The sequence below is a fragment of the Quercus suber genome, unplaced genomic scaffold (genome assembly GCF_002906115.3).
Source record: "Quercus suber isolate HL8 unplaced genomic scaffold, Cork oak 2.0 scaffold_472, whole genome shotgun sequence".
In the NCBI taxonomy this organism is placed as follows: domain Eukaryota; kingdom Viridiplantae; phylum Streptophyta; class Magnoliopsida; order Fagales; family Fagaceae; genus Quercus; species Quercus suber.
The window spans coordinates 525,243-536,227 of record NW_027069923.1 but is presented as its reverse complement, the minus strand read 5'-3'; the positions used below and the strand labels follow the sequence as shown (position 1 = coordinate 536,227).

At 34.3% G+C, this 10,985-nt stretch overlaps 1 protein-coding gene across 1 annotated transcript; it reads left to right on the top strand.

The window, feature by feature from the left end:
- Nucleotides 1–1,359: 1,359 nt before the first annotated feature.
- Nucleotides 1,360–5,844, top strand: LOC112036077 (thaumatin-like protein 1). The gene is made up of 3 exons (XM_065762752.1): nucleotides 1,360–1,494; nucleotides 4,449–4,506; nucleotides 5,083–5,844. The coding sequence occupies exons 1-3, from the start codon at nucleotides 1,492–1,494 to the stop codon at nucleotides 5,760–5,762; spliced, it is 741 nt and encodes a 246-aa protein (XP_065618824.1). The 5' UTR covers nucleotides 1,360–1,491; the 3' UTR covers nucleotides 5,763–5,844.
- Nucleotides 5,845–10,985: the final 5,141 nt, after the last annotated feature.

Here is a 10,985-nt window from a genome sequence, read left to right as displayed (position 1 = left end):
GGATTTTATCTATTTTTTATCTGTATTTTATCTATATCTGTATTTTTATCTGTATTTTATCTAAATTTATCTGTATTTTTTATCTATTTAAATTCAAATACTTCAATTATCTTTATAAAAAAATACAAAATTACTTCTTCCAAAATTTTTAAAAGAGTAATACAATCTCATGTATGAAAATGGGAAAAAAATCGATATTCTCACTACTTATTTGTATTGAAATGTTTGATTCCTATGTGTATTTGTTATCTATTTGTATTCAAATACTTCAATTATCTTTATAAAAAAAATACAAAATTACTTCTTCAAAAAAGAAAACTCACTACCTAACGTAAAAACTATTCATTCTTTTCCTGAAATTTCTATATTTTTTTAAAAAGAAATTCTTTTAAACATTCCAAAAATTTTGTTATCCAAATTCTATACAGTTATCACAAATCTCTAACCATCCACACTATCGTATATCATATTTCTTTTGTTTAAATTCAATTTTTTTTTTTACTTATTACAATTCTTATGCTAATCAATAAATTCAAATATCCCATTAGGTTTCAACTTCTTACGTTTCTTTAACTCATTTTTAAACATTATTCCACATTATTTTACCTCTTTCTTAAAAAAAATAAATACACAATTATTTATTTTAAACATTATAACACTAAAAAAAAAAAACATTATTGCACGTGCAAAGCGTGTGTGATTAGTCTTATAGGGAAAATTATTAAGTACTTCCGGAATACCATAAATGCGTACTCCCTCCTCTCACATGAATGGTGGGTCCCACCATGAATTTAATTAGTGGAACCCACCATTCATGTGAGAGGAGGGAGTACACATTTATGGTACTCCGGGAGTACACAATAATTTTTCTGGTATAGATAATAATCTGATTAATAATTTGCTAAAAAGTGGCTTTTAAACTTGTAATTATCCTTTTTTTAAAAATTACAAAATCAAGCTAAGATTGCGCAAACAACAAAATTGGAGATTGCCTAGGACACTAGTGTCAATTGTGTCTAGCGTCCTATCAAATTCGAATTTTGGCAATTCTTTTCAACTCAAAAACTCAGTAACGTGCATGAGGATTAAAACAAGTTAAAAAACTTCTAGAGGGATGAAAAGGAGGGAAATTTAAACCATACAACCCATTGACCCACCCCTATAAATAGCGCTTCAACGAATGATAGTGGCTTTTATTTACACTAAAAAAAAAAAAAAAAAAAAAAAGAGAAGAGAAGTCAGATTTCTTTTAAGGAGCCACATGTGTGACCCACCTACCCCTTATTTCCTCGCCACACATTTACAAATATCTCCCTCTCTCTTTGACCGGCCATCACTCCTTTCCACCATATTCTCTTTTCTATTTTATTTTATTTTCACACAATACAAACACTTCTCTCCCACACTCCCTCACTCTCCCACTGGCACCTTCACTTCTCATCTCCTCCACCATCTTTTTCCGGCAAGATCATTGGAAAACTCCATAGGAAAATGGTAAGGTTCACTCACCTCTACTATTTGAAGTAAAATTTCTAATCTTTTTGTGGGTTTATATGCTTTTGCTTGAGGTTATGTTTATCTAAACTTTTTTAATAATAATATCCATGTGATTTATGAGCACTAGAAGTGATATTTATGTATTTTTGTGCATGGGTTTTGGTCTTGGTGGATGTATTTGATGAGTGGGTTTATGATTTTTGCAATGGTGGTTAGCTAAGTGGTGAAGATTGGGAGTTTTGGCTTTCTAATGTGAAATAGTTGATGATTATAATTTTGATTGTGTATTTGGAACTAGTGGAGGATTTACATTTGAGATTTGTAGTGGTGGGTATTGTTATATATGTTGTTGTTTTGTGGGTCCCTTGAAAATGACATGTATATTGAGAAAGAAATTCATTAAGTGTTAGGATCTCTTATGGTAAAGGTGAAGCTTGGAATGATATGATGATAAGTTGGAGTCAATGCCTTGTAATGAAATTGTTGAGAAACTTTGGAAGTGGAATACATTATTTGTGAGGTTAAATGCTAGACTTGCCTAATTAATTTCTTAGTTAGCAATTTCTAATATGTGGCTAGATACAATTTCAAGTTTTATGCTTATTTTGATAGGTTTGCTTGGTATTGTTTAGGTTCTAGCTAATTTCTTTTGGAACTTGGAAAATTAGACTTTTGTGGGTTGCGAGGTAAGTAGATTTTAATGAGATTTTTGGAAAATAACCATGTTGCATAAACATTATTTTTGGGTTAAACACATTTTGGAAAATTAATGGTGGAACAATGTTTTTCTAAAAGTGTTGTGTTGTGATCCTACTATTTATGATTATATATGAAAGTACATATTCTTATTGCATATGGGGAATTGCATGATTTGTTAGCATGGAAAAGACTAGCATCTTGATTAAATTATTGAGAATGAATTTTATGGATTTATTACATTATTTGCAAAAATATAAATATGCTTTATCTTGACCTATGTTATTTAGGAAGTTAATACAAAATCTTTTTGACAAGAAATGAGTTGAAGGCTTTGAGAACCTTGTGAATATCTTGGGCATTCAAATATTTTTTGAAACTACTTAGAAGTGAATTATGTATTTTGAATTAAAGGTAATTTGTGAGCTCTTTATGTTCTACCCATGTGTTGTGACATGTGATTACTCAGTGATTACCTAGCTAGATACTATAGTTTGTGTGACATTGGTATCTTAGCACATGTCTTTGTGATGGTTATTGAGTTCTGTCTTTGTGATGACGATGAGTTCCGTTTTTGTGACGACATCTTAGTTCCATCTTTGTGATGGCAGATGAGTTCCATCTTTGTGACGGCATTGTCATGTGGCCTTGGGTTTGGAATTGTATTGTTATTGCTCACAAATTATAGTATGTAGTTTCATGAGAGCATTTTGAGAAGCTTTGTGCCATGTCATTTTATTCATTCTTGTCATATTCTTTTTGGAAATGGTTTGGTAGAAATTATTTGGAAATTCCCAAATTAAAACATGATTTGTAAATTGTTATCATCATGAAACTTGCATTTCCCCTACCCTCATTAATTATGCTACTTACTGGGTTTTGTCTCATTCTATATTTTACAAACTTTTTCAAAGTAGACAACTATCTTTTTGAGACAGTTTTTTGGTGGCTAGCAGTAGTTAGACTAATTGCTGATAGAGGCTAATTTTTATGATAGAGATAATTGATGATGTATAATTTAGAGTAAGCTTGACCCAATTCTTTTGTATCTAATAGTGGTTATGCCTTTATTTCCACTAAGAGTATTCGTAGCAGATGTTCTATAAAAAAATGCTATTTTGACACATCAAAAGCCTGCTTTATTATTTTACCACATCATTTTACAACATCCAATTTATCAGATGTTTTATCATCCAATTCTATACATTAAAATAATATTTACTACAAATTAAAATAATATATTATCTCCTCCCTATCATCACCATTAACAACAATGACACATTCACCATTGTCGCAACAACAGCCACCAACAGCAACAAAAAAACATCGACCAGCCACCATTGGCACAAACCTCCATCCACCAATGCCACCTTTAAAAAAAAAAAACACACACACACACACAAAGATTGGCATAACCACAAATCTCAAACCTATCGGCACCATCCCAAATCTCAAATCCACAGCACCATCCCAAAATCAACCAACCACCGCTCAAATTAGCCAACCACGACTCAAATTAACTAAACACAACCCACTACAACCATCCAAAAACACAAAACCACCAAACACAACCCACAACAACCACCCTAAAAAACACCGCTACAACCAACTCTACCACCCAAACCCAAAACTCAACCAACAACCCACCAAAAATGCCTACCCAACTGACCCATCTACTGTCTCAACCAATCACGACCCAATCCATAGCTCTGTCGCTTGATAAAGAGAGAGAAAGACGTTTGAGGTTGAGGGAGGAGCTGAGAATTTGATCTGAAGAGGAAAGAACACCAGTTGGGAAAGAGAGATAGATTGTGAGGAGAGAGAAAAGTAGAATAAAAAAATAATAAACGCAAAATCCATTCTCATCCGTACCGTGTCAAAATTGCAATGGTATTGTTCAATATTGCATAAGTTTGATACATTTAACACATTTGATAAAGCTCTATTTTTGTGTTTGGCGTGCCAAATGTGCCAAATATTTGACATTTGGCATATTTGAGAGAGCTACTACGGATGCTTTAATGGGACAAGTTGATGTTATGTAATTATTTATTTAGACCTCCATTCTTTTGTGACCAATAGTTATAGTATTTATTGCATAGAGTTCTGACTTACTTTGAGAGTATATTTAATAGAATTATTAGGATAATTCTTGATGTTGGTATTTGCTATGATTTTATTTGGATTGAATTGCCAAAAGGAACAAATTTACAGGTACCTTTGAGATGTTTTTTTCATGTTTTGGACCCTTTCAGGTTTGGGGCGTGACACTAGCACTCTACGGCCTTACCTTGGCCTTCTTTTTTCTATCTGGTATGCCTCACTATCTACTTCTGATATGCATCAGCATTGGCACATTGCACTATCACTAGCCATTTTTATTAGTCTATGAATCTCTAATGAACAGGGAATCAATCGAGGGCTAGAATTAGATTTCATTCACATTCTTTTCATCATGATTTTTATTTATAACTGTCATCATGATAATACATGTTAAAATGGTGCTCTACTTTTTTTTTTTTTTTGCTTTCATGTTCTAAGTGGCGAAGTTTGATATATATATTGCACTCTACGGCCTTACCTTGGCCTTCTTTTTTCTATCTGGTATGCCTCACTATCTACTTCTGATATGCATCAGCATTGGCACATTGCACTATCACTAGCCATTTTTATTAGTCTATGAATCTCTAATGAACAGGGAATCAATCAAGGGCTAGAATTAGATTTCATTCACATTCTTTTCATCATGATTTTTATTTATAACTGTCATCATGATAATACATGTTAAAATGGTGCTCTACTTTTTCCTTTTTTTTTTGCTTTCATGTTCTAAGTGGCGAAGTTTGATATACATATATATATATATATATATGTATATATTGCATACAGTTACCCACGCTGCTAGAATAACTTTCACAAACAACTGCGCATATACCATATGGCCAGGAACCCTAACTTCAGCTCAAAAACCTCAATTATCAACTACTGGATTTGAGTTAGCATCCAAAGCATCCTCAGCAATAGATGTCCCATCTCCATGGGAAGGCCGGTTTTGGGCTCGAGCCCAATGCTCCACAGATAGCATGGGAACGTTCAGTTGCGCTACTGCAGAATGTAGCACTGGTCAGGTTACATGCAATGGTAATAGCGCAATCCCACCAGCTTCTTTGGTAGAAATCTTCATAGCAGCAAGTGGTGGAATGGACTATTACGATGTTAGCAATGTAGATGGGTTAAACTTGCCTGTTTCAGTAGCCACACAAGGCGGAACTGGTGAATGCAAAGCCTCTAGCTGTCCAGTCAATGTGAACGCAGCTTGCCCAACAGAGCTGCAAATGACAGGGTCTGATGGGAGCGTTATTGCTTGCAAGAGCGTATGTATCACTTTCCATGAACCACAATATTGTTGCACTGGTGCATATGAAATGCGTGGAACATGTCCACCCACAAGCTATTCTCAGTTCTTTGAGCAGCAATGTCGTGAAGCTTATAGCTATGCTCAAGATGATAAGAATAGCTTGTTCACCTGCTCTAGTGCACCCAATTATGTTATCACTTTTTGTCCATAAATTAAGGAGAGGAATTACGTGTTCCCTTCTCTTTAAATAGTAATTAGAAAATAATCAGTTTTATGTACTCGTCACATGGATGTATTTGTCAATAAAATAATTATTTGAATAAATCGTAACAAAAGATTAATACTGCAAAAAGTTTCTTTAACTTTTTCGAGTAGCGGTGTGGTTGTGCTTATTATTTGAGACAATATAGACAAGAAAGTTTTCTGGGCTACTCTTTCACTTGCTTTTTCTTGTTGGACCGAGACATTCAGACACTGAGATTAAGTCCGAATCTTTAAGAGCCAGGGTCCTTAAGCTGTTAAGTTTAATATTAGGCGCAATGATATGCAGATGGGGTAAGAAAAAACAAGACAATAAAAAGTCCCACTAGGTTGGCCTTGTATTATCACGATCCCCATATGAGGCTTCTATGTAAGCTAGCAGACCAAGGCAAAGTAGATGATCGGTAATTTAGGAAAAGCTTTGGAAGTTACTTTCTATGGTCTTGGGTAAGGACAAGATTTGCAGGGATTTCAATTAAAGGATAGGTTGTCAAGGTGACAATATATTGTTTGATACTTGCCCTGATTGGTGCTTTTGACAAGCCCGGCCTTATGAGTGAGGAGACGTTAACAATGTTTTACTAACATGTAGCCCCTCGATCAAGACCTAGTGACAAAAGTCACTGGATCCATGAAGGGAGCGTCTTTATTTCTTGGAAATCTCTGCCTCTAAATAACCTCATTTGTAATCTCATTATGGCAGAACATTGTGAATTATTGTACGTGTTGTTGAACATTTAGGGCTTAAAACATTGAACATAAGCAATTAGCATTCTAAAAGGGTTTCTAACAGGATTTGGGTTTACCTATTACCTACCTCTAGATAAGTGTTATCTCATGGGTCTAGGCTTCCAATTTTGTAGGGAATCTCTCTCTCTCTCTCTCTCTCTCATACCTCATCGATCTTTTTTAACCTTTTCTCAAAGCCATTCCACAAGATTTCCTAATTATGATGACATGATGGTAATACAATTGACTTCTTGAACCTTCGCCTCATGGTGCCATGTCTTACATTTAAATTAATGCCAAAGCAGAAGTTATGATAGCCTACAAGGGCTTGTGGTACCTCATCTATATATATATATAACTGAAACTTTTGAAGCTTCTACAATTTTCCACGACAGCACAATATATAAAAAAAATATATATAAACAATTTTTTTTTTTCTAAAACCCAAAAACAAAAAAACTTAAACGCAAAATCAGAGGAGCCCTAAGCCCCTAACACGCTCTACCTTCTCCTTCCTCCAAAACGCAGACCACGCTTTGCCGTTCTCCCACACGCAAATCGCAACTCAACGGCTCCACCTTCTTCAGCACCACCCTTCTCCAATTCTATATTTGTCGGCCACCCATAAACATTTTGTTTCTAAACATTTTATTTTTGAAGCCCCACCGTTTGATTATATCTTCAGCCCTCAAGTATACTCATCCAAAACTTCTTCTCTCTAATCACTTCACCCCTTCCTAACGCAAACCTCTGGGTTTCACCAAGAAAAAACATGCAATACACAAATAGTGAGAGAGCTAATTTGATTTGCTAGCTTTTTGTTTTTTTGAGCTTTGTAGAATTGGGATTGAAGGAGCAAAATCAAGATGTCATGGACGTCCTCTTTTGATTCAAATTCGTAAAATCTTTCTTACTCTCTTTCTCTCTCCATGTTTTCTTTTTTCAATTTACCCTCTTTGTTTGTTTGTTTTATTTTTTCAAGAGATTGCTTTACAACTCTGTGTTAATTTGTGCTAAGTAATTTGTGTTAATTTGGAATTTTTGCAGGTTATGTGGGTTAATTTACAACTCTGTGTGAATTCTTTAATTCTTATGAGTTCCAGTTGGTAGAGCATTGCTTTTTAGTTATGAGAGATATAACATTTTTGTTTCTTAGAATGTACTGAATTCCTTGGCAAAAGGATTTGCCTGCTTGGCCCCCTACCCATGATTGGTTGCCTAAAAGAACTATATGTCTCATGGTAAGTTTCTTATGAAAGTAGGTGCATTAGATTTTTCTTAACAATGATTTATGAACATTATGTGTCATGTTAAGTTTATGTTGCATGATACTTATTTAAAATATGCAAATTGATGATTGTTGAAGTACTGTTAAGTGCTCATGTCTCTTAATGATTACTTTTGCAGCAGGCATCATATTCAAGGGAAGTCACCATCCAATGTAGAAACAAAAAGAGAGCAAGGCCGTCCATTGTGTATTTGCGCAATGGAAAAACAAGTTCTTCAAGTTGTTGCTTTGAAATAGTTGAACTGCTAAATGAATAGATAAGAAATAACTAAATGAAAGGAGTTGCAAAAATTGGTTTGTCTTATAACCCCAGCTATTTCTTTGTGATTTGGTTGAAGTTTGCATACAGAATGCTATGTATATGCTCTAACTTGATTTTAATATTATAAAACTAGGAATTAGACAATGCATTGTCTTTTATTTGACAATGGAAATTGATTTGACATAAATATCTCTAATAATCTAATACAGGACACTTAGCTTTTGACGTAATTATTGCTTAGATTGTGAAAATTAGTTGGATATGTGGATTTAGATGGATGTGTTTGGTAGATTGTCACTTGAAGATATTATTCAGTGGCCATTTGCCAATTATTTCACTATAAGGGACATTTGGATCCTCAGAAAAGGGATGCACTTAATAAGGCTGTGTAGGACACTGCCCATGAAGATGTCTCTTCTATTGTTTTGAGTTTTGTTATTGCATTTACATAGCTGCCAAATATGTGTTGATGGACTTAATGGTTGTGTCTTTAATTTATTTAATAAGAGATTTGAAATATAGATTAATAACAATTTATAGAACTCAATGTTTTATGTTTAATACATATATGATGTACTCTTCTATATAATGCATATGTGTTGTATTATGTTTTCTACTCTTTTTGAGTCATGGCAAAAGAATTTGACATTGGTAACTATATTCTATTTATTTATTATGAAAACAAGGTTGCGATCATTATTGCAATTTGTTTATTTGTTTATTCACAGTATATATGTAACTATGAAAATAATTACATTGTCAAGGGACTTATGGTAGTTGTATTAATCTTATCGGCATGTTTGTATTTTTATGGAGCTGATATACAGCATTTCTTTATCCCTTATTCATCAATAAAAATTTGAATTAGTGAAGAATTTATGTTATGCTTGGGTCTTCTCCATTTAGTTGTATTAATTGATTAGTGAGTCTTGAGACATTCTGATTTAGTGCAACAAATGATAATTGCAATATTGTTTTTTTTCTTTTTAATGAATCTCATGCATTGCACGAGTTAGCGACTAGTTTAAATTAGTGCGATAGCTTTTGGTCCGGCACCTATGCCATTTGGCCACAGATTTAGATCCATATAATTATTATTTGTTGTGAGATGCAAAAGTTAAAATGGTAAAAAAGCAAAAAGTTAAAAAGATAAAAGATTAATTTTTTTTTTACTATCTTAACTTTTACAATTTTTTTTTTTTTTGTTTAAACAAGTACATATATTAAAACAACTAAGGCACCACAAGTCTGTTACAAATATGGTGGGCTTTATCACTAGCCAAGAGATCTTCCACCACAGGAGATGGGTTATACAAAATGAGGTGGTCTGAATGAAGATTAGCCCCCAACCTAGCTAATCTATTTGCACACCTATTCACCTCCCTATAAACATGCGCCACAGTGCAGTTAATTATCCACAGAAGAATTAGAAAGCAAATAAACAAGGAATTCAGCATCCATATCCACACAAATGTTTTCTAAGTTAAACTATTTGGCCAAACAAAGCCCATCTTTGAGAGTCCAGGGTTCAGCCAAGGTGCTTGAAGTGTTCCCCAGTTTCCTCAGACAACCTGCAATCCAATCCCCATTGCTGCATTTGAGCATAGCCCTTCTTCCAGCCTTCTTTGAGTTTCCCAAAATTGAGCTATCCGAGTTTAACTGTAAATGCATTTGATCCAAATCACATGGCGCCTTAATTGCTTAAGTGTGATAGCACAGTCACATGACATAGTCTATGTGTTAGAGATATGGATTTAGACCTAAGCACATTATTTTACCCTAGTCGTAACTATACTGGGACTTCTTTTGCACGACGCTTGTACGCTCAAAACAACACCTGCACAACAAAAAGGAAAGGACCTCACAGAGAGCACCGGTGTGGTGCCGGCCAAATACCCTCCGAAGGTCAAGTTAGAACTTCTTTTCAACTCTAGAGTGCTAGAGAGGGGTTAATTATGCGTACCTCGGCTTATGAGGGTATTGGGGCTTTTATAGTAGTAGAGGGTGGACCTTTCCTCCTTGGAGCAGAAGTCTTTTCCTTATAGGAATCCTTATGCGCGTAGATTGCGGAATCCTTTCCTTATAGGACTTTGATACTAGGCGTGGAATACAAGCAATTTCCCTAAGACCCATGCGTGATGACCAAGTTATGGTCTTCATGGAACCGTCAGCCTTTCAGCCGTCAGCCTGTACTTCCCTTCAGCTAAGTTACCGTCAGCCTTTATGCTTCGTTTAGTAGCCTAGGGGACTTCAGCCCGTCGGTTTTGTTTTAACCTAGTCAGCATGCATTCCTTCACGCCTAGCATGTCATAGAGGACCTGTCAGCCAGAGCAGAAGCTGACGGGCTGGGCTCATGGTACCTGCGTGTAATTCTTCCATATCAGATGCAATATAGACTATAGAGTTTTATTGGATCCAAACCTCTCTAACCGGAGCGTAGCATTAGTTTTAAGTCAAACTTTTCTAACCAAGAAAACAAACTAAATGGTATTTTATCAAGAACTTTAAATGTGCTTATCTCTTTTTTTCTTTCTTTGGGATAGAAAACGTGCATGATTTAGTGAAGAGGAAAGGATGTATGTGTTTAAAATAAATGATAATGATGAGTTTGAGTTTAAGTTGAACTTATTAGAGAGAGAGAGTTTCATTCATTGTTAAGTTTAGACTAAACAAATATAATTTTATTTAAAAAAGTGATAAAAATAATGATTTTTTTTTATATAAATATTATGTTGATGTGAAAAATTATGAGAGTTTCAAAAGTTTCAGTTTTATATATGTATATAGATTTTCATGAAAAGAATATGCCACAACATTACTAGAAAATGTATTATATTCTATAATGTGGATGTATTAAAAAAGGCTTTGATCGCAACTATATGATGGTTTAGTTT

What these genes read in the sequence shown, in the direction of transcription:
- LOC112036077 (XM_065762752.1), top strand. An exon ending in GGCCTTCTTTTTTCTATCTG is followed by an intron (nt 4,507 to 5,082) that starts GTATGCCTCACT and finishes TATTGCATACAG; the next exon opens with TTACCCACGCTGCTAGAATA.